Source organism: Narcine bancroftii, chromosome 12 (assembly GCF_036971445.1).
Source record: "Narcine bancroftii isolate sNarBan1 chromosome 12, sNarBan1.hap1, whole genome shotgun sequence".
NCBI classification, from domain to species: domain Eukaryota; kingdom Metazoa; phylum Chordata; class Chondrichthyes; order Torpediniformes; family Narcinidae; genus Narcine; species Narcine bancroftii.
In genome coordinates this window covers 55,439,307-55,462,962 of record NC_091480.1, presented here as the reverse complement: position 1 = coordinate 55,462,962, position 23,656 = coordinate 55,439,307, and the positions used below count along the sequence as shown (strand labels likewise).

At 38.9% G+C, this 23,656-nt stretch overlaps 2 protein-coding genes and 1 long non-coding RNA gene across 25 annotated transcripts in view; 1 reads left to right on the top strand and 2 right to left on the bottom strand.

The window, feature by feature from the left end:
* letmd1 (LETM1 domain containing 1) overlaps nt 1-9,274 on the bottom strand; it is a 39,308-nt gene extending 30,034 nt beyond the window's left edge. Inside the window, exon 1 of the mRNA XM_069905872.1 lies at nt 8,999-9,274. Within this exon, the coding sequence (XP_069761973.1) occupies nt 8,999-9,090 (92 nt within the window). The 5' untranslated portion in view covers nt 9,091-9,274. The remainder of the gene's footprint in view (nt 1-8,998) is intronic.
* LOC138747026 (uncharacterized) overlaps nt 9,264-23,656 on the top strand; it is a 76,787-nt gene continuing 62,394 nt past the window's right edge. For 2 of the 17 annotated variants that reach the window (XR_011347258.1, XR_011347254.1), the window contains exons 1-3: nt 9,270-9,385; nt 10,246-10,362; nt 21,432-21,530. This is a non-coding gene — a long non-coding RNA (uncharacterized lncRNA). The other 15 variants (XR_011347249.1, XR_011347251.1, XR_011347248.1 and 12 more) reach the window with 15 other exon arrangements.
* The window catches only part of LOC138747023 (polypeptide N-acetylgalactosaminyltransferase 6-like), a 187,742-nt gene continuing 175,450 nt past the window's right edge, over nt 11,365-23,656 (bottom strand). For 6 of the 7 annotated variants that reach the window (XM_069905863.1, XM_069905862.1, XM_069905865.1 and 3 more), the window contains 4 exons: nt 21,736-21,872; nt 14,210-14,355; nt 13,023-13,172; nt 11,366-11,544 (listed from right to left, as the gene is read on the bottom strand). In XM_069905863.1, coding sequence (XP_069761964.1) covers nt 11,527-11,544; nt 13,023-13,172; nt 14,210-14,355; nt 21,736-21,872 — 451 coding nt within the window. In that variant the 3' untranslated portion in view covers nt 11,366-11,526. Of the gene's footprint in view, nt 11,545-13,022; nt 13,173-14,209; nt 14,356-21,735; nt 21,873-23,656 lie in introns of all 7 variants that reach the window. The other variant, XM_069905870.1, reaches the window with a different exon arrangement.

Here is a 23,656-nt window from a genome sequence, read left to right as displayed (position 1 = left end):
TTTATCTAGTAAAGGTTCCAAAACACAATTAAAATCTCCTCCAACCAAAACATTTTCATTAGCTTGTCCCCAAAGTAGAAATGCATCCGAAATAAATCATCATCCACATTCGGTGCATAAATAAAGTCCAAAATTCATTAAAAATCTTATAATTCAACTTAAGTATACGTCCTGCATTCATTTCCATTGATTGTAATTCAAATGATAAGCTTTTGTATCAATATTGCTACCCCCTTAGCCTTAGAATTAAATGAAAAAAAAACATGTCCAACCCAATCCCTCTTCAATTTTACACTTTCTTTTTCATTCAAATGCATCTCCTGTAAAAAAAAAGCAATATCAATCTTCATCTTTTTAATGTAAGCCAAAACTCCCTTACGCTTGATTGGATTATTTAATCCTTGAACATTAAAGGCGGCAAATTTCAAATTTGACATATCTAATACAAAAATAGTCACAAAATTAATAATAAAGAAAAAAAAAGAAAAATTTTCTCAAAATATATAGGCCCTCCAAATAGAAATAGTATTCGCTAAAAACCCAAAAAAAACCAAAAAATACTACCAAAAGGTTATAACTCCCTAAAAAAACTGGGTGTGGATAACCCACTAGTGACTGATGACCATCACCTTTTTTAAACAATGCTTCCATAGTAACCTTCCAGTCATTCAAAACCATGCCTTTAGCCAAGAAAAACTGAAAAACATTGATTAAGCCTTCACTCTTTCTCTAATCTCCTTGGGTAAATAGATGCAAGACCTCTTCATTACACTCCCCTCAGTTCATCTTCAATATATCAGAGCACTCAAATGCAATCTGCATTTTTGCCAGTTTTGGTGAAGACAAAGTACAGTAAAACTCCTAGTATATGACACCTATGGGAATTGGTAGATGCCAGATCAGTCGATTTTCTGGTTGCTTGAGTTTGCATGTTGCTTGAATTGGTGAACTAACAGTGAGGCACACCAATTTTAAACTTCCACATTTTTTACCTATTATTTTCCTCGATTTCTTTTGTTAGCTGGTTGAATTTCAGATAACTGTTATCTTCATCTTCTGCCTCCACGTGTTACCTTTTTGATCCTCAATAGGCCTTACTTGCCCTTTTTGTATTTATATATAAGGTTGTCATCCTTGGCGACTTCAACGCTCGCGTCGGCAAAGACTCAGAAACCTGGCCAGGAATCCTGGGCAAGCATGGCGTCGGCAAGTGCAACGACAATGGGCGCCTCCTGTTGGAGCTCTGCGCAGAACAGCGGCTTGTCATTACAAACACCCTTTTTCAGCAGAGGGACAGCCTTAAGACTACCTGGATGCATCCCCGATCCAAACACTGGCACCTCCTGGACTACATCCTGGTGCGAGAAAGTGACAAACGAGATGTGCTCCACACCAGGGTCATGCCCAGCGCGGAATGCCACACTGACCACTGGCTGGTTCGCTGCAAGCTCAACCTTCACTTCAAGCCAAAGCCCAGGAACAGTAAAGCCCCCAGAAAGAGGTTCAATGTTGGAAACCTGCAGTCAGACGAAGTGAGAGGAAACTTCCAGGCAAAACTCAAAGCAAAGCTCGACGATGCAATCCGCCTCACGGACCCGTCCCCTGAAACCCTCTGGGATCAGCTGAAGACTACCATACTACAATCCACTGAAGAGGTACTGGACTTCTCCTCCAGGAAAAACAAGGACTGGTTCGACGAAAACAGCCAGGAAATCCAGGAGCTGCTGGCAAAGAAGCGAGCTGCCCACCAGGCTCACCTTACAAAGCCGTCCTGTCCAGAGAAGAAACAAGCCTTCCGTCGCGCATGCAGCCATCTTCAGCGCAAACTCCGGGAGATCTAAAATGAGTGGTGGACTAGCCTCGCCAAGCAAACCCAGCTCAGTGCGGACATTGGCGACTTCAGGGGTTTCTACACGGCTCTAAAGGCTGTGTACGGCCCTCACCCCAAGTCCAAAGCCCGCTGCGCAGCTCAGACGGCAAAGTCCTCCTCAGCGACAAGATCTCCATCCTCAACCGATGGTCAGAACACTTCCAATCTCTTTTCAGTGCCAAACGCTCAGTCCAAGAATCTGCCCTGCTCCAGCTCCCTCAACAGCCCCTAAGGCTAGAGCTGGATGAGGTCTTCACCCAGGATGAGACATATAAGGCAATCGAACAAATGAAAAGTGGCAAAGCAGCAGGTATGGATGGAATCCCCCCCCCAGAGGTCTGGAAGGCTGGCGGCAAAACTCTGCATGTCAAACTGCATGAGTTTTTCAAGCTTTGTTGGGACCAAGGAAAACTGCCTCAGGACCTTCGTGATGCCACCATCATCACCCTGTACAAAAACAAAGGCGAGAAATCAGACTGCTCAAACTACAGGGGAATCACGCTGCTCTCCATTGCAGGCAAAATCTTCGCTAGGATTCTACTAAATAGAATAATACCTAGTGTCGCCGAGAATATTCTCCCAGAATCACAGTGCGGCTTTCGCGCAAACAGAGGAACTACTGACATGGTCTTTGCCCTCAGACAGCTCCAAGAAAAGTGCAGAGAACAAAACAAAGGACTCTACATCACCTTTGTTGACCTCACCAAAGCCTTCGACACCGTGAGCAGGAAAGGGCTTTGGCAAATATTAGAGCGCATCAGATGCCCCCCAAAATTCCTCAACATGGTTATCCAACTGCACGAAAACCAACAAGGTCGGGTCAGATACAGAAATGAGCTCTCTGAACCCTTCTCCATTAACAATGGCGTGAAGCAAGGCTGTGTTCTCGCACCAACCCTCTTTTCAATCTTCTTCAGCATGATGCTGAACCAAGCCATGAAAGACCTCAACAATGAAGACGCTGTTTACATCCGGTACCGCACGGATGACAGTCTCTTCAATCTGAGGCGCCTGCAAGCTCACACCAAGACACAAGAGAAACTTGTCTGTGAACTACTCTTTGCAGACGATGCCGCTTTGGTTGCCCATTCAGAACCAGCTCTTCAGCGCTTGACGTCCTGTTTTGTGGAAACTGCCAAAATGTTTGGCCTGGAAGTCAGCCTGAAGAAAACTGAGGTCCTCCATCAGCCAGCTCCCCACCATGACTACCAGCCCCCCCACATCTCCATCGGGCACACAAAACTCAAAACGGTCAACCAGTTTACCTATCTCGGCTGCACCATTTCATCAGATGCAAGGATCGACAACGAGATAGACAACAGACTTGCCAAGGCAAATAGCGCCTTTGGAAGACTACACAAGAGTCTGGAAAAACAACCAACTGAAAAACCTCACAAAGATAAGCGTATACAGAGCCGTTGTCATACCCACACTCCTGTTCGGCTCCGAATCATGGGTCCTCTACCGGCATCACCTACAGCTCCTAGAACGCTTCCACCAGCGTTGTCTCCACTCCATCCTCAACATTCACTGGAGCGCTTTCATCCCTAACGTCGAAGTACTCGAGATGGCAGAGGCCGACAGCATCGAGTCCACGCTGCTGAAGATCCAGCTGGAGGACCATAGCCTTCCCAAGATCGTGTTATATGGCAAGCTCTCCACTGGCCACCGTGACAGAGGTGCACCAAAGAAAAGGTAGAAGGACTGCCTAAAGAAATCTCTTGGTGCCTGCCACATTGACCACCGCCAGTGGGCTGATCTCGCCTCAAACCGTGCATCTTGGCGCCTCACAGTTCGGCGGGCAGCAACCTCCTTTGAAGAAGACCGCAGAACCCACCTCACTGACAAAAGGCAAAGGAGGAAAAACCCAACACCCAACCCCAACCAACCAATTTTACATCTGCAACCGTGTCTGCCTGTCCCGCATAGGACTTGTCAGCCACAAACGAGCCTGCAGCTGACGTGGACATTTACCCCCTCCATAAATCTTCGTCCGCGAAGCCAAGCCAAAGAAGAAGAAGAAGATCATCTTTGGATTCTCCTCAATTGCCTTAACTGTCTGTCCTTCTCCAAGCTATCAATCAGTAATATGAACTCACATTCCCTTTTATCACAAGATAAAGGATCAGAAGTAAGCCATTTGGCCCATTGAGTCTGCTCCACAACTCCACCCTGAGCTAAACCATTCTCACATTTAGTTCCAATTTCCAGCCTTTTCCCCATATCCCTTGATACCCTAACTAATTAGATTCCTATCAATCTCCCCCTTAAACTCCCCCAATGATCCGGCCTCCACAACTGGATGTGGCAACAAATTCCACAAATCCACGACCCTCTGGCTAAAGAGGTTTCTCCTCATCTCGGTTTTAAATGGGTCCCTTCTCATTCTAAGACTGTGCCCTCTTGTCCTGGAATCACCCACCAAGGGAAACATCTTATTCACATCTACTCTGAACAATCCTTTCAGCATTCAAAATGTTTCTATAAGAATGTTGCTAAACGTTCCTCATATGTTAGCCCCTACATTCCAGGAATCATCCAGGTAAATCATTACATCCCTTCTAAGGGGCCAAAACTGCACACAGTTCTCCAAAAAAGGTCTCACCCTTGCCCCATAGAGCCTCATCAACACCTCTTTACTCTTGTACACAGTCTCTCTGCAACCTTTCAGTTTCTTCAACACTTCCTACTCCACTACCTATCTTGGTGTCACCTTCAAACTTCACCACAAAACTATTCAATCCATAATCTACATCATTGTAAGATGAAGCGGCCTCAACACCTACCAGAACAGGACCCCTGCGGAACACCTACCAGAACAGGATCCCTTTATTCCCACCCTCAGCCAATGCTCCACCCAATCTAATATCTTTCCTGTAATTCCACGGATCTCATCTTATTAAACAGCCTCTTATGCAGCACCTTATCAAAGGTCTTTTGAAAATCCAAATACACCACATCCACAGCCTCTCTCTTGTCCATCCTACTTGAGGTTACCTCAAAAAATTCCAATAGGTTGATCAGTCAGGATCTTCCCTTCATGAAACCCAATTACTGATGTCAGACTGATAGGTCTATAATTTCTTTTTTTCTGCCTCCCTCCTTTCTTAAACAGCAGAACTACATTTGTGACCTTCCAATCCTCCGAAACTATGCCAGTGTCTATTGAATTCTGGAAAATCATTTCCAATGGTCCTACAATCTCCAAAGCCACCTCCTTCAGAACCCGTGGGTGAACCTCATCCAGTCCTGGAGACTTGCCTATCTTTAGTCCATTCATTTTACCAAGCACTATTTCTCTAGTAATCCTGGCTGTAACTTAATCCTATTCCCTGAGACCTCGGAGTATCAGCTATATTGCTAATGTCTTCCTCAGTGAAGACTGACACAAAATGCGCATTTAGTTCCTCTGCCATCTCTTTGTTACCCATTATAATTTCTCCAGCATCATTTTCCAATCAGTCCTATATCTACCCTTGACTATCTTTTACACTTCATATATTTAAAAAAACTTGGTATCCTTTTGTAGATTATTTGCCAGCCTCCTTTCAGAATTCATCTTTCCTTTCCTAATGACTTTTTGTCTCTTTCTGTAAGTTTTTAAGTTTCCCCGTCCTCTGATTTCCCACTAAATTTTGCTTCCTTGTCTGCCCTCCCTTTTGCTTTTATTTTAACTTTAACCTCTCACTAGCCCCACTTGTGCCATTTTTCCATTCATAATTTTCTTTTTCTTCAAATATATCTATACTGCACTTTCTTTATTTCTTGTAGAAATATCCAATTCGGCTCTGCCATCCCTCATCTAGCTTACTTTTCCAATCAACTTAGGCCAATTCCTCTCTCACACCACTGTAATTCCCTTTGTTCCACTGAAATATTGACACACCTGATATCAGCTTTTCCTTTTCATATTTGAAACTGAACTCGATCATGTTATGATCACAACTTCCTGAGGGTTCCATTACTTTTAATTCCCTAATCACCTCAGGTTCATTACACATCACCCAATCCACAGCCGCCGATCCCTTGGTGGGCTCATCAACAAGCCACCCTGAAGGCAATCTACAAACTCTCTCTCCTGAGATCCAGTCCCTTCCTGACTTTCACAATCCCCTTTCATGTTAAAATCCCCCATAATTATTTTAACATTTTCCTTCTGACACGCTTTTTCTATTTCCAGCTGTAACTCGTAGTCCACTTCCCGGCTGCTGTTTGGGGGCATGTATACAACTGCCCATAGGGTCCTTTTACCCTTACCATTTCTTAACTCAACCCATAATGATTCTACCACTTCTGACCCTATGTCCCTTCTTTCTTGTGATTTAATATCATTGCTTACCATCAGGGCCATCCCTCCCCAGCTAACTCCCTGCCTATCTATCTTATACACTGTGTACCCTTGAACATTCAGCTTCCAATCATATCCATCATTAAGCCATGTCTCGGTGATGGCTACAATGTCATATTTTTAAATCTGTAGCTGTATAAGGTCATCTACTTTATTCCTAATGCTCCATGCATTTAAGTACCCTTATACCAGTATCTTTTACTGATTTCTCTGTATTTCTATTGTACAGCAAATCTTTTCACCTCTGTCCTTTTTGTCATCTTTGCTGCACATTATTTATGATTTTTTTTCTATTTTCCTCTTTCTTGAGCCAAACACCCTGGTTCCCTTCTACCCTAATCTCTGCCCTCACATTCTGGTTCCCACCTCCCTGCCAAACTAGTTTAAACCCTCCTCAACAGCTCTAGCAAACCCACCTGCCAGGATATTGGTCCCCTCCAGTTCAGGTGCAGCCTGTCCTTTTTGTGTAGGTCAGACCTTCCCCAGAAGAAATCCCAATGATTCAGAAATCTGAACCCCTCCCCAACTCTTCAGCCACGCATTCATCTGCCACAACTTCCTGTTCCTATCCTCTTTGGCGCATGGCACAGGCAACAATACTGAGATTACAACCCTGAGGTCCTGCTTTTTAACTTCTTACCTAACTCCAGGACCTCAGCCCTTCTCCCATCTATATCATTGGTCCCCACATGGACCATGACATCCAGCTGTTCACCCCCTCCCCCTCCCCCTCCATAATGCTATGAACTTGATCAGAGACATCCCTAACCCTGGCACCTGGGAGGCAACATACCATCTCATTAATGCCCATCATCATTAATGCATCTGCACACTTAGTAATGTGTTGAGACAAAAGCTGGGGTTAATGGTCAAGTTTCAATCTCATTCACAGAACCTCCTATCCACTTGTCTAATCATTGAGTCCCCAATCACCATCGCTTTCCTCTTCTCCCACCTTCTATTCTGAGCTGGGAGGCCCATATGCCTTACTGTACAACTATTGTCCAGAATCTAGATTTGGGAGCCCCATTCTTTTTCTTTGTAGAAATACATTTGCTCTCAATCCTTCCTGTTCTTTGAATACCAGCTGGAAAAGAGAGAAAGGGAAAATGTATCACCTCAAAACCAGGTCCTCAACAGATATGTGCTCATGCAGATTCCAGCAACAATCATGAATCAGCATTCAAGATCAAGAACTTTGGACAACTTTCCTTAAAACATGAAGGCCTGTTATACCTGTAATTGGCCTGGCCAAAATCAGCTAACACATCCTAGACTAGGAAATAACCGCCTCCTGGTACAACTTAATTGCCAACTTTCGAGCATTATTGGAAAGCACAACATCAAGAAAAAAAAGCACTGTGAAAAATTAAGATTCAAATTGTGGATGTACTTTTCATAAAACAATATTTATTTTGTACTCAGGTGGTTTTGCAAAGCATTGTAGAGAATCTTCCACTGTACATTCCAGCTGGGTGTCTGATGCATTTGCTTTTGTGCTTGGAAGCTTTCATAAAGTGCTGGAAGGAAATCTTGCATTGTACATTTCTGCTGCAGTGGCTTTGCACTCAAGTGCTGTTGTAAAACATTCCAAAATTATGTGCAAATACAGTTGAATTTACAGGTTAACAAAAAGACATTTGTCCTTAAATGCTAAAAAATCCCAGATTCTGTTATGCATGGAATCTTAATTAAAACCATCAACATAAGATGGGTATTAATGCATCTGCACACTTAGTAATGTGTTGAGACAAAAGCTAGGGTTAATGGTCAAGCTCAAAAAAAAGTTTAGATAAGACACCACCAACCTGAAACATTAACTTTGTTCCTCTCTTCAGAATTTTATAATTCTTACATTTTTACTAGTTCTAAATTGAATGCCTTTCCTGTATTCTATACAATGTGATTAGCTATACTTTCACCTCATGTTGGCAGGCTTCTTGCCTCAGCCCAACATGAACAGAAGAAATACTCGTGGACCATTCAACCCTTCAAGCCATTTCAATAAAACCAAAGCTAATCTTATACCTTAGTGCCACTTTCTTGCACTAACACGATTCTTGAAGTACACAAATTTATTACAGCCTTCTCAACATGAAAATGAATCATTTATTCCCATTCTGTTTTTGTAATTCCCATTCATTCTTTATAAATGACCAAACGGTCATCATTTTAAAGAAAGCTTTTCTGTTTAATTCACCAAGGTGAATGACCTCACGTTTCTACATTGTTCTTCTTAACCTTCTTTGCATCCTTCTCATCATTCATAATCCCACCTATCTTTTTAGACAGCAGAAAGCTTGGAAATACAACATTTGGTCTCCTCGGCCAAATCACTCGTGCAGATAGTGAATAGCAAGTACAAATCCTTGCGGCATCCCACTCGTCACAACAGTCAAACGTGAGAAAAACATGATTATTCTAACTTTAAAAAACTCAGCAGAGAATATTTTTAAAAGGTTATGAAGCAAAAAAAAGTCTAATCGGAATATTTCTTTCGAAGAACAAATGCAGGTCGATTCTGTGCGTAATCATTATTTGATTCAGCACTTTTTGAGATCACTCTTAATGAACACGATGTTACAACGTGAAAGGTACAATAATGAACGTTGAATTGATCACATTTCTATCTCTAGAATCCGAATACTCTTAGAACTGCCCTATATACAGAAGGCAGAATTGTGGTATGGCATTGATTGACGCGAGAAAAACATTACAGAAACAGCGGCTAATAGCAATAAATGCATCACACGAAAGACACATATCAAAACTTTTCTTACGGAGTGACACAAATTGTCGGATAGTGCAAAAACCCGAAGAAACTGCCACCCTTGAGCCATTGAAGCCTGAGGCATACTCTAGCGAGCGCCATCTTCCATGACCAAGGAGGGGGAGGGTAAAGGTCACCGACTCTCGCGATCTCATCGATGTTCTCTCCACAACCAGTGAATAAAGTATACAGTTAAATGGGCTTCTCACGAATTACATTTGCCGTATTTACAGCCACATGAGTCAAATTTGATGAGCTCGTCAGCGCGTTGCCATGGAGACGGGGCAAAAGGCGCGCACAGCATTGTGGGTCTTTTAAGAGCCCCTCAGCTGGAGCTGAGAAAAATGCAGGGTTACGCAGCAGGGAGAAACTCTAGGCAGTTAGAGTAAGTTATTAGGTCAGTACAACACTGGGCTGAAGGGCCTTTACTGTGCTGTCGATTTCTGTGTTCTCTAACGTGAGTGAGTGATCAGGCTAAAATGTCCCCTCGCCCTTACTACACCCCTTCCATTCCTTATCCCTGCCACAGTTTTTCTGCCTACTATAACCCCATGCTTCCAATGAGTACCTCTTACCTACTCACTTGTGTCAGACGGGCACTTCAAATTCTCAGTAACTGCAGTGTTTTGCATCACAGTTTCAGCACCCTATTCTCCTCCGTTCATTACACCTCTTCCAGACGATTCAGCTTAATTTAAGAAACCTTCACCTTAACTCTCAGCAGGCACCACCACCTTTAAAGAATTCAGTCTCTCTTGGCCTTCTCTCCACCCCCCAACCCCCAAGCACAGGCATAATTTTCTATGTCCTCTGTGGCCCTGCTCATCTCGGCAACATTTTCTCCCTGTGATAAAGGGTCGTTAACCTGAAACTTTAATTCTACTTCTCTCTCCACTGATCCTGCCCGACCTGCTGGGTCTTTGCAGTATTTTCTGCATAGTTTATTTGGGTGTCTTGGGCTCGTGGGCCGGAAGGGCCTGTTACCATGCTTATATTAATACAAAAAAAAAATACAACAAAAAGCAGCAGTTCTTGGACCAAGCCCAGGAAACTTCACTGCACACTTCTGTCCAAAAAAAACAACTTATCACTACTATTTTCTGTTACATAGTTATTTTATGTCATGGCCCTCATTCTTGATGAAACGTCATCAAATGGTTTTATTCCAACTCCTTGTTAATCTGCTGCTTATGATTCATTTCATAATATAATACCTTTATAAATATTTACTCTATTGCTTTTCCATATTGCTTCCAGATGGAAAAACCCATGGATGGTGTGAACATAATTCTGCATCCAGGAGCTTCTGAAAATCTATTTGGACCATTGAAACAGAATGAGATCACCAATCTAAGAGTGCCCAGCTATTAACTGGTAAGGATGGAAATAGTATTACATATACAGTCAGGGAGAGAACAGGAAGGCTGAGTGTGTTCAGAATAGATGGGATGTGATGAGATTGGGTGAGCAAGTATCAGAATTTGGGCATCTCGTGAGACCTTTTGGAGCAAATGGAAGATGGGATGGATAAATCTCTTTGTAGCTTTGTAATTTTTAGGGTTATGTTGTGGCAGGAGTGAGTGGTTCTCTTGGCAATCATTTACCTTGCAACTTTCTTCGGGTTGACTGCGATTAATTAAGTCACATCAAACACTCAATTAGCAATAACTTTATGGAAATGATTATAATGTTAGTGATTCCCTACTTCTAGAATTTGATAGGTTGAGGAGAAATATTGATGGGATTATCAATATTAATACTCTGCTTGTTCGAGGATCTGATTGGCTGAGAAGAGTACAGTATTTTATTAAATAATACATAATGTGATATATGTTGATATTCTGGCATAAATTCGGAGTTTTACCCTCAATATGGAATCTGGATGGGTCCAACAGCAAATTACATTAAATAAAAAGCAATTCATGCTTCTCTCCATTGACTGAAAGGAGAAACAGAATAAACTTGCATTTATATAGCATTTTGTACAACTGTAGAATGTCCAAAGTACTTGCACTTTTGTATATCATCACTTTAATATGGGATACAATTTCTGCACAGCATCTTGATGATGACTAGATAATCTATTTTAATTAATTAACCAAAGTTATGTATTGAATACGCTGCCAGGAAGAACTCCCTTGCTCTTCAAGGAATGCTCAAAAAGTCATTTTTTTAATCAGATATGACACACTGGTTGTCCTTGTTAATTTACAATAAAAACAGAAAATTGCTGGAAATATACATCAGGCCAGGCAGCATCTGTAGAGAATGAAACAGAGCTAACATTTCTGTCAATAGCCTTTTATTGGAGTTAAGAAAAGAAGCATAAGTTACAGAGAAGGAGAAAGGATGAAGAGAACAAAGAGAATGTCTTTCATAGAGTGGAGAACACCCTATAATTTTACAAATAATGTATTAATATCAAGAGACAACAATCAGGAAAAATTATGCATTTTATTTTCTTGCTGTATTTTAATCCAATTAGTGGAATTTCAGGTTTCTGTTATGAGTTGTGCTTTGTCCATTGTAATCCAACGTTTAACGAAAAGCGATTTTCTGGAAAATCAAACATGACTTTTATTATTTTTTCTGACATGGTTCGACCTGGATCTGAACAGAAGTTAACTCTAATTACAGATGTGTTGTGCGAGGTGGTGGGGATAATTTCCACTGGGATTTCTCTAACTCTCGCTGTAACTTCAGTAGAAGAGCAGAGAAAACCATATCCACTATATGTTCCAGAAAATGTACTAAAGTTTCACTCTGACAACATCTTTGATGTTTCATAGAGAACCACAGCTCAGAAAACAGGCCATTTGGCCCCTCCAGTCTGTGCTGACTATTATCTCCCTAGTCCCACTGACCTGCTCCCATTCCATAACCCGCCAGGCCTCTCCCATCTGTGTACCTAACCATTTTATTCTTAAAACACACAATTGAGCCCGCAAGCATTCACCACATCAGATGGCAGCTCATTCCATACTCCCATCACTCTCTGAGTGAACTTCCCCCTAATGTTCCCACTAAACCTTTTCCCCTTCAGTTTAAAACTATGGCCTCTCGTAATTATCTCTTAGCAAATCTTCTCTACAGTCTTTCTACTTTATTGATCTCTTTCCTGTAGTTTGGTGACTAAAACTGCACACAATATTTCAAATTTGGCCTCACCAATGCCTCACCAGGTCCTAGACTCAATACTTTGATTTATAAAGGCTAAGATATCAAAAGCTTTCTTTACAACCCTGTCCACATGCGATGCCACCTCAGGGAATAATGTATTTATATTCCCAGATCTCTTTGCTCCTCTGCACTCCTCATGCTCCTCTGCACTCCTCAGTGCCCTATCATTAACTGTATATCTTCTGCCTTGGTTTGCCCTTCCAAAATGCATCACCTCACACTTGTCTGCATTGAACTCCATCTGCCATTTTTTGGCCCATTCTCCTAAAGATTTGTTAAACACGACCTACCATGCACAAAGCCATACTGACTATCCTTAATCAGCCTACGACTGTCCAAATACCTATATATTCCTGTCTCTCAGAACTCCCTCCAACAATTTACCCACCACTGATGTCAGGCTCACCAATGTATAATTACCTGACTTATTTTTGAAGCCCTTTTTAAACAAGTAGATGACAATCTTCTGGCAGCTCACCCGTGGCCAAGGACATTTTGAATATATGAGCCAGGGCCCCTGAAATTCCTACTCCAGTCTCCCTCAAGGTCTGAAGGAATATAATATCCAGCCTGGGTGATTTATCTACCTTCATTTTAGTAGGAATTAATTAGAGGCTGTATTTCCCTTGCTTGCATGTGATGATCATGTTAATTAGCATCTCCCCCAATCCATTATCCTCTTTGTAGGTAGCTCTTGTATTTAAGTGGATGCATAATTTTTAAGGGACTCAAAATCAAGATGTGTCCCTTGATTTCATCAAAGCTCTGTGCAAGGAATGCTAAATCAGAATATTTATCCACTAACATCTTGTATAGAATATGAAATTTATAGTAAAAATCAAGAGCTAACATACATTATTGATCCATTGGATATAATGTGAGACACGGGTCCAGACAGTCGGTTTCATGTATGTGTCACATCCTGCTGCAGCCACAAAGCTAGTGGCTCCATGGATATAATATGTACCATCATGCTGACAATTCAGAGGACCTCCAGAGTCTCCCTTTGAGGAAAATGGATAAAGCAATTATTCTCAATCACTCATACTGCTTTACAAATTATTTTATTTTTTAAAAAAAGGGAATTGAAATCAAGTAGAAATAGAAAGAAAAGGAATGGAGAAAGAGAAAATGGCATTGGGAAAGTGAAGAGAAATATTTGAAAAGAAAATGAAAGTGAAATAAGAAGAAATGAAATCTTAGCAATTTGAGGGACAACACAGGAAATAATGAGAAAGTTCCCTTTACATAGGTGGTCTCAGAGCCTCAAAGCATCCCAAAGTATTTTTTAGTCATTTTGGAGAGAGAAAGCGAAATGTGATATTGACCAGGTAGTTTGTTTTAATTATTAATTTTTTAATTTAAATTTTTAAAAATGTAGACATAAGCACAGTAATGGGCCCATTTACACCCCGTTCCCATTCACTGGCGCCATAACAGCATTGTGCTAACCGCTATGCTAGCCGTGCCACTTTTTTTCTTTTTTCTATCAGTTCTATCAAATAAAAAAATTATGTCAGATATTGCAGAACACTGGGAAGAATTCCATTGCTTCTTTTCAAAATAGTCGAGAAATATTTTACATCTCTATCTATGAAGGCAGGGAAAGCCTCATTTCAGTGGCTCAGAAAGATGTTACCTCCAAGAGCGTGGCACTCCTTCAGTGCAGCATTAGGTACCATCCTTGATTAAACTCTGGGACAATTGTGTGACCACTGAACTATGATGAGCACTTTCAAGAAACAATTAAGCTCATGTCAGTGGAAACACGAGGGAGCAAGAGGAATATTTGATAAGGAAAGAAGTTGAAACTAATGAGAAATTGAGGTGTGCATGATGTTGTCCAAACTTTGGGACCTGCTGGATGGGCCATTACTTTTCCAGTTCTGCACATTCTTTTGTTCCTGTGCTGATAGAAGAAAAAACCCAGGAAAATGAGAATTGAGTAGAAAAGATTAAATGCAGCTTTGGCACTGTAGTTGTAATACTCAAAATTGCCATTGTTTTATTTCTATTGAAAGCAAGTACCTCAGATTATTACCTGACAACCAGCAATGATGCCATCTCCTCCAGCACACACCATGTTTTCTCTGACATAGTAACCCCACCATTCAGGCTGTGAACATACATCATAGGAAACAACCGCTATAGGAGCCTGTTGAAGAGTAGAACTAACAACTCCATTGTCTGCATCAAGATTAAAAAAATCCTGTGTTATTGTTGCATTTTTATCAGTCATTTTTATAATCTACACATTACTTTGGACTTTAATGTAGCACCATATTGCCTTTTTGTGTATGGGAACATTGACTACTGTCACCATCCAAACAACATAGGAGCATACTAGACAGTGTCCAGGTTGACTGCATCATAGTGTGGTATGGTACCTGCATCAGATTGGAGGTCAGGGGGGCATGGCAAGATGGCGTAGAGTCTAGACGTGTAATCTCGACCTCTCTGGCCAGACTTTTAAGTACCTGTTTTTTAACTCTTTGTTTTCAAGTTTAAATTTTAGTTTAAAGTATTAAGGAATTATTATGGCCACTAATGGTAAAAAGATTAAACCTCAAGTGCAGAAGAAGTTACATTTTCGAAGTGCTGAAGATTTGGGGCCTAGACGACTTGATACAGCCCCAGGCTCAAGCTCTTCATTGTCTAAACCTCAATGATCGCCTGTGGGGGCTGAAAAAAAATGTCTATTACTCACCAAGTGAAGGATGGTGCTGGAATTACCCGTTCTCTGGAAGAGGTGCATGTTCCCAAGAAGTGGACCTCGATTTGGAAAGCCTTTCGATTTCAACAGAGGGAGCACACAGGAAGACGACTCCATTGTTGGAAATGCATCAGGTAGCACTTCAATCTGAAGAAATTGCTTATCTTCGTGAATTGATGGAAAAACAACGAGATAAGGGGGGAGTCCAGCGGCGACTCCCTGAGGAAGTTGGAGTGCCGCCACTGGGAGTCCAGACCCGCAGTAAATCTTTTAAAATGCCTTCTGTTGAATTGCAGCAGGAGCTGCAGTTACCTTGTTCTGCCACCATGTCAGAGAGAGCAGAGTTGAGATTTACGGATTCACAATGTATGCAATTAAATGCAGTTATTCAACCTATGTTGACATCTTTAATGAATGAGATGGTTCAAATGAATGCTGGTATAAGTTCAGAATTAAATATGGTTAAAGCACGTGTGGATGCATCTTATGAAGAATTTAAAAAAATTTCATACTGCTTTTTTGGACTGGAAACAACAAGTGACTTCCAATACAGAAAAAGTGTTGAAGGTGGAAAAATCAGTCATAGAACTAGGAGAATGTGAGAAGGAGCTAGAAAGAAAAATAGATTACTTGGAGAATCAAAGCAGAAGGAATAATGTGAAAATTGTTGGTTTGCCAGAAGGTATAGAAGGACAAGATCTTCTTTGTTTCTTTAAAGACTGGATCCCGCAAGTATTAGGGCAAGAATTTTTCTCTGGGGGACTGGTACTGGAAAGAGTCCATAGAGCTTTAAGAAGAACACCCTCAGCTGGTCAACCACCGAGACCAGTAATAATTCGATGTTATTGGACAGAGAAGCAATATTTCGACTAGCAGTGCAAAATGTGAGACAACGACAAACTCCGTTATTGATTCAGAATAGCAGAGTTTTTTTAAAATCCTGATTTGAGTCAAGAGGTCATTCAACGTCGACGTCGATTCAATCCAGTTAAAGAAGTTTTGTGGCGTAAAGGTTATAAGTCTACTTTTCGCTACCCTGCAAGTGTTGAAGGTTTTTTGAAAATGAACGTGAAGCAATGATTTTTGCTGATTCATTGCCAGATATAAGAGGACAAAGACGTAGTCCACCATTGTCTCCTAAAGAAAAATCTGGTTGTTCTGGAAATGGAAGAAATTGCAGAAATGGTAAAAACAGGAATGGAAAGACTCTACCTCCTTCTGAAATGGGATCTCTGAGATTGGAATCTTTGGGATGAAAAGAAGAATTTTCTTATTCTATTTTTGTTGTTATTATGATATTTTGATGTTATTGATTGTTTGGCTGGGGAGGGCGAGATTTGCTCTAAGTTCTTTACTAGTCATCACCACTGGTGGGTGACCCACACCCAATTTTTGTTTAGGGGATTACTACTTTTTGGTAGTTTTTTTTGAGGGGGGGAGATTTTCTTTTCTTTTTTTTATTTTTTTTTATTTTTATTTTAGTTAGTTTTTAATTTGTGATTTTTTTTCTATTGGAGGGCCTATATACATTGATTTGAGTTTTTGTATAAAGATATTATTGGTATTTAGTAATAATAGTAGGTATGTCAAAGTTGAGGTTTGCTACTTTTAATGTTTGAGGATGAAACAGTCTGATTAAGTGAAAGGGAATCTTGGCGTATATTAAGAAAATGAAAATTGATATTGCTTTTTTACAAGAAACACATTTGAATGTGAAGGAAAGCATGAAATTAAAGAGGGACTAGGTTGGGCATGTATATTCTTCTTCATTTAATTCTAGAGCTAAAGGTGTAGCTTTTAATCTGGATGCAGATTACATAAAAAATTATCTTTTGAATTATAATCAATGGAGGAAAAGGCAGGATGTATTCTTAAACTGAATTGTAAGATTTTTAGTGAATTTGGACTTTACTTAATATTTATGCCCCAAATGCAGATGATGAAATATTTATTTCAGATGCATTTTTATGTTTGGGTCAGGCTAATGATAATATTTTAGTTGGTGGTGATTTTAATTGTGTTTTGGAACCTTTATTAGATAAATCTCCGAAGAAAGTTAAGAAATCCAAGATGGCAATTCAGGTCCAAGCGTTGATGAAAGATCTTAATTTAGTAGATATTTGGAGACGTCTTAATCCGACAGAGAAAGATTTCTCTTTTTATTCATCTAGACATGAATCGTTTTCGAGGATTGACTTCTTTTTAGTATCGGCACATTTACAAGGGAAAATACAATAAGCGGAATATAAAAGTAGGTGATTTCAGATCACTCTTTGTTATATTTTACATATACAACTTCTGAGAAAATTCAAATGGCCTTTCGTTGGAGGTTTAATACAGTTGTTAAAAAATATGGAATTTATTGATTTTTTGAAAAAACAAATTAATTTTTTTTGAAAGAAAATTCTAATTCTGTTCAAAGTAAGTTTGTATTATGGGATGCTATGAAAGCTTATTTGAGAGGACAAATAATTAGTTATACTTCTAAAATAAAAAAGAATCGATTAAATCAGAGTCTTGAATTAGAGAAACAGATTGATGAGTTAGAAAAGGAATTTCAGAAAGATGCTACAGAAGATCAGAAAATAGAATTATCTAGGTTGAAATTGGAATATAATTGCAATCTTATCAATTTGAATGTGTGATTAATAGGACTAAACAACAGTATTACGAATGGGGAGAGAAAGCACATAAGGTATTGGCGTGGCAATTAAAGAAAGAACAGATTTCGAGGACTATTAATGCTGTTAGACGGAATTCTCTTCTTCCTTATAAACCTCGTGAGATTAATGATGAATTTTATTAATTTTATAAAAAGTTATACACATCTGAAGGAAAATAAGACACTGGATCGATTGATCTTTTTTTATCACAGTTGAATTTACCGATATTAGAGAATGCAGATATACAGGAGTTAGAAGAACCATTTTCTGATTCGGAAATTAAAATGGCTACGCTGGATATGCTGAATGGTAAATCTCCTGGTGATGATGGATTTTCGGTTGAATTTTATAAAATTTTTTATGATGATTTATCTACAGTGTTCGGGGATGTATTACGTCAAGTTGGAGAACATTATGATTTACCTGAGTCTTGTTCTAGTGCTTTAATTACAGTAATTCCTAAAAAGGATAAAGATCCTTTGAAAGTATCTTCATATAGACCAATTTCGTTGTTAAATGTAGATTATAAAATAATACTTAAAATATTTGCAAATAGATTGGCTAAATTTTTACTCAAGTTGATTCATATTGATCAAACAGGTTTTATAAAGAATAGATATGCTTCAGATAACATTTTGCGTGTGATTAGTTTGATTAATAGATTTCGACAATCCCCAGATCATCCGATAGTGATATCCTTAGATGCAGAAAAAGCATTTGATAGAGTTGAATGGAATTTTTTGTTTAAAGTTTTGGAGAAATTTAAGTTTGGTCCTTTTTTTTATTGGTTGGATTAGGGCTCTATATAGAAAACCAGTAGCTAGAGTATTGACGAATGGTTTGATTTTGGAATCCTTTAAGTTAACTCGATCAACTCGTCAAGATTGGCCTTTATCACCAGCTTTGTTTGCGTTAGTGATTGAACCTTTAGCACAGCTGATAAGACAAAATACACAGATACAATGTATGAAAGTTTTAGACGAGGAGTATAAAATTAATTTATTTGCTGATGATGTATTGGTGTATTTAATAAACCCAGCTCAGTTACTTTTGCACATGAAGGAAAATTAATTGGGGAAAAAGTGAAATATTACCGGTAGGTAAGTGAAGGAGATTATTCAGTTAATAAGAATATTATTAATTTGAAGTGGACTGATTGAATTAAATATCTGGGTATAATTTTGAATGTTAATTATCAATCTTTATATAAATTAAATTATGCTCTGTTAATAAAAAAAATTAAAACTGATTTGATTAAATGGAAAGATTTACCTATTAATTTAATGGATAGGATAAATACAATTAAGATGAATATCTTTCTGCATATACAATATTTGTTTTAATTTATTCCGTATTTACTTGATAAAATTTTTTTTGAGATTTGTATAAAATGGTTAGGGAATTTTTATGGAGGGGTAAATTTTCAAGAGTAGCTTTGAATAAATTAACTTGGAAATATGAATTAGGGGGACTACATTTACCACATTTTCAAAATTATTATGAAGCAGCCCAACTTAAATTTATTAGTTCATTGATGGATTTGGTACGGCCTCCTAGTTGGGCTAAAATTGAGATGGCAAGTATTTCTGAATTTGAAATACATCAATTTTTGTTTAGATGGAATATAAATTTGTTGTAACAAATATAATCTTTCTTTGGCTTGGCTTCGCGGACGAAGATTTATGGAGGGGGTAAAAAGTCCACGTCAGCTGCAGGCTCGTTTGTGGCTGACCAGTCCGATGCGGGACAGGCAGACACGATTGCAGCGGTTGCAAGGGAAAATTGGTTGGTTGGGGTTGGGTGTTGGGTTTTTCCTCCTTTGCCTTTTGTCAGTGAGGTGGGCTCTGCGGTCTTCTTCAAAGGAGGCTGCTGCCCGCCAAACTGTGAGGCGCCAAGATGCACGGTTTGAGGCGTTATCAGCCCACTGGCGGTGGTCAATGTGGCAGGCACCAAGAGATTTCTTTAGGCAGTCCTTGTACCTTTTCTTTGGTGCACCTCTGTCACGGTGGCCAGTGGAGAGCTCGCCATATAAATATAACAAATATAATGTGCCTATACTAAAACATTTAATGAAGTTATGGATAAAGAAAAATAAAATGACAGGCTCTAGGGGTAAATTATCGGCTTTGACTCCGTTGTATAATAATCAACTTATTTCTTTTTCAATACATAATCAAAGTTTATTGCATTGGAGATTTAAAGGTGTGAAAAATTTGGGAGATTGTTTTAAAGAGGGTAAGTTTTTATCTTTTAATCAGATGAGGGAAGGTTTTGGTATTGATAAGAACTCTTTATTTCTTTTTTATCAAATTCGATCTTTGGTAAAATGTATGTTTGGTAGAGATATGATTTTACCTAAAATGACTAAATTTGAGACTTTTCTTATGAAAGTACCAGACAAGGGTTATATTTCATCTATGTATCAAATATTACAGGATGGTATGGATAAAAAGGGTTGGAAGGGTTGGGATAGATCTAAAATTAAATGGGAAGCGGATATTGGTTTTATTTTTTCTGAAGATGATTGGTTAGATATCTGTTATGATAGTGTAACTAGATTGATAAATGCACGTTATGCAATGGTTAATTAAAATTTTTACATCAATTATATTTGACACCTGAAAAATTAAAAAAAATATGGTTTTCATGAATCAGATTTGTGTTTTAGATGTGGTGATAAGGCTGGAACCTTTTTTCATGCTGTTTGGTCATGTATACATATATAATCTTTTTGGAAGATAATTCAATCTTTTTTAGAATATCTGTATAAGATTAAAATAGTTTTAGATCCAACAGTATTTTTATTGGGTAGTTTGCAACCTCTGAAAGGTTTGGGATTAGATAAGTTTCAGCTTGCTTTTGTATATTTAGCTTTATCCGTAGTGAAAAAATGTATTGCTAGTATGTGGAAAGATACAAATATGATTGATATTAATAGATGGCATAATGAGATGAAATACTGTTTAATAATGGAAAAAATTACATTTGTCTCACGTGATGATTATAATTTTTTTTATTAATAAGTGGTTTTTATACTCAGAATATTTACATTTCAATTTATATTGATTAGTTTTTAATATGTATATTTAACTTTTTAATATTCATTTTTCTTTCTTTATGGCTCTCCTTAGGAGAGTTGGCTGAAGTGGGGGGGGGGGATTCTTCTTTTCTTTTTATATATATGTGTATATATATATATATATATATTAAAAAAAATTCATGTTTATGTTTAATTGCTCCTTATGTCATATATTTGTTTTTGGAACGAATAAATAAAGTTTAAAAAAAAGATTGGAGGTCAGTATGGAAGGTGATTAAAACTGCTGAGATGATTACTGAGGAATTCCTTCCCTCTATCGATAATATCTACAGAGATCAGTGTTTAAAAAGGGCTCAGAGAATCATTGAGGACCATGCAGCCTGCAGTATCTTTGAGACACTAACTTCAAGGAAGAGGTAAAGGAACATAAAAACCTGGACTGCCGGGCTGGGAAACAGCTTTTTCCTACAGGTAGTGAGACTGTTGAACAATCCTAGAAACCCATAAATTATTTTCATATATATTTATTTTGGATCACTATGTATACATGTTGTTTGTGTATGTGCACTATTTCGTCATGGCGTACAATCAGACTTGAGAAACAGATTAGATCATTGGATGGTTTTCACCCATTGACTTATTATTTGGCTCAAAATTAGCCATAATTTTTAACTATTAAAGGGGAAGGGAGCTTTAATAAATAAAGCAAAACTTACTTTAAAACTGAGAAACCACCCAGTCCTTAAAACAGTATATAACTAGATTTTACAAAAAGCATAGAATTAAAGACAAGGGTTGCTGCTTTGAAGACCTTTTTTTCATTAATTTTCATTTGTCACTGATAAAGCAGGATGGTTTAACCTGAATGGTTTCCTGGAACATTTCAGAGAGCAGTTAAGAGGAAATTATGTTACTGGAGTCTGGAGCTACATAGAAGGCAGATCAGGTAAGGTTGGCAGAGTTCATTAGATAATATGAGCCAAAATGGCTTTTAATAACAATCTGTTAGTTTCATGCTCATGATTTCCGTGAGAATTTTAAATTAATTAAAATCAAATTACTTGGTAGGTGTTTTGGGATTTGAACTCAACTTCTACAGTATACATTGTACTTACGTGTAAGACAATAAAATCATTGTCATTATGACTTACTTCGAGTGTAGCCCCAGCCAGTGACGTAACATATGTAGCCATTTGGTAAAGTAGCACCTTGATTGGGCAATTTTCCAAATTGGACATGTTCATTTAGGATAGCATCATGTTGCAGGTATAGCAGTGCAATGTCATTCCTATAAAGGAGTTTTCAAAGGTGAAATTTGAGAGTACAGAGTCTGTTTGTTCCTGTCAGGATTAAAGGCAAGGTTAGCAGGTATAGGAAACCTTGATTTTTGAGGGATCTAGTTTGGAAGAAGAGAGGATGCTGCTGCTACGTATCCTAGCCAGTCTCTCTTTAATTTGTTATGTTCCACTTCAGTTTAATGTGTTTCCTGCACAAATGCTATATCTATTTTTTCTTTTTTCAGTAAATTTAATAGCCTCTTCCTTTTAATTTGGTTATGTATTCCATTAATGTTTATAGTCATCTAGTTCAACGTGGCCATCTTATATCTTGTTTACACCTCTTTTTCGCTTCCTCAACACCTCCATCTCCCTTTTTCTCATTTTCATCTCTCAATTTTCCCTTTTTAAACTCAATGTATGACAACACATTTAAAACATAAAATACTCCAACAATTCCCATACCCAATATTACCTTAACCCCAAATGCTCCCAAGAGATGGGGGAGATCTTAAATGTTTTTTTTTCATCAGTACTCATTCAGGAAACAGGCACAGAGTCGTGGGAAGAAATGAAAACAAGCAGTGAGGCCATGGAACCTATACAGACTAAAGAGGAGGAAGTGCTTGGTGCTTTAAAGCAAATAAGGGTAAATAAATCCCCAAGGCCTGTCAAGATATTCCCTCGGACCTTGAGGGAGGCTAGTGTAGAAATTGCAGGGGCTCTGGTAGGAATATTTAAAAAGTCCTTAACCACGGGTGAGGTGCTGGAGGATGGAAGGGTAGCTCACATTGTTCTGTTGTTTAAAAAAGGCTCCAAAAGTAACCCTGGAAATTATAGGCCAGCGAACCTGACATCAGTGGTAGGTAAATTATTATAAGGTATTTTCTAAGAGATCAGATATACAATTATTTGTATAGCCAGAAATTGATTAAGGATAGTCAACATGGCTTTGTGCGTGGTAGGTCGTGTTTAACCAATCTTATAGAGTTTTTTGAGGAGGTTACCAGGAAAGTTGATGAAGGAAAGGCTGTGGATGTTGTCTATATGGACTTTAGTAAGGCCTTTGACATGGGAGGTTAGTCTGGAAGGTTCAGACGCTAGGTATTCATGGTAAAGTAGTGAACTGGATTCAACATTGACTGGATGGGAGAGGCCAGAGAGTAGTGGTGGATGATTGCTTCTCAAACTGGAGGGCTGTGACTAGTGGTGTGTCTCAGGGATCGGTGCTGCGACCATTGTTCTTTGTCATCTATATCAATAATCTGGATGATAATTGGATCAGCAAGTTTGCAGATGAGACTAAGATTAGAGGCATTGTAGACAGCGAAGAAGGTTTTCAAAGCAAAGGGATCTGGACCAGCTGGAAAAATGGCAGATGGAATTTAATGCAGAAAAGTGTGAGGTGTTGCATTTTGGAAGGACAAACCAAGAAAGGACATACATGGTAAATGGTAGGGCCCTGAGGAGTGTGGTAGAACAGAGGGATCTGGGAATACAGGTACATAATTCCCTGAAAGTGGTGTCACAGGTGGATAGGGTTGTAAAGAGGGCTTTGGCATATTGGCCTTCATAAATCAAAGTACTGAGTATAGGAGTTGATATGTTATGGTAAAGTTGTAGAAGACATTGGTGAGGCCACATTTGGAGTACTGTGTGCAGTTTTGGTCACCAAACTACAGGAAAGATATCAATAAAGTAGAAAGTAGAGAAGATTTACTAGGATATTGCACGGACTTCAAGAACTGAGTTACAGGGAAAGATTAAACAGGTTAGGACTTTATTCTCTGGGGTG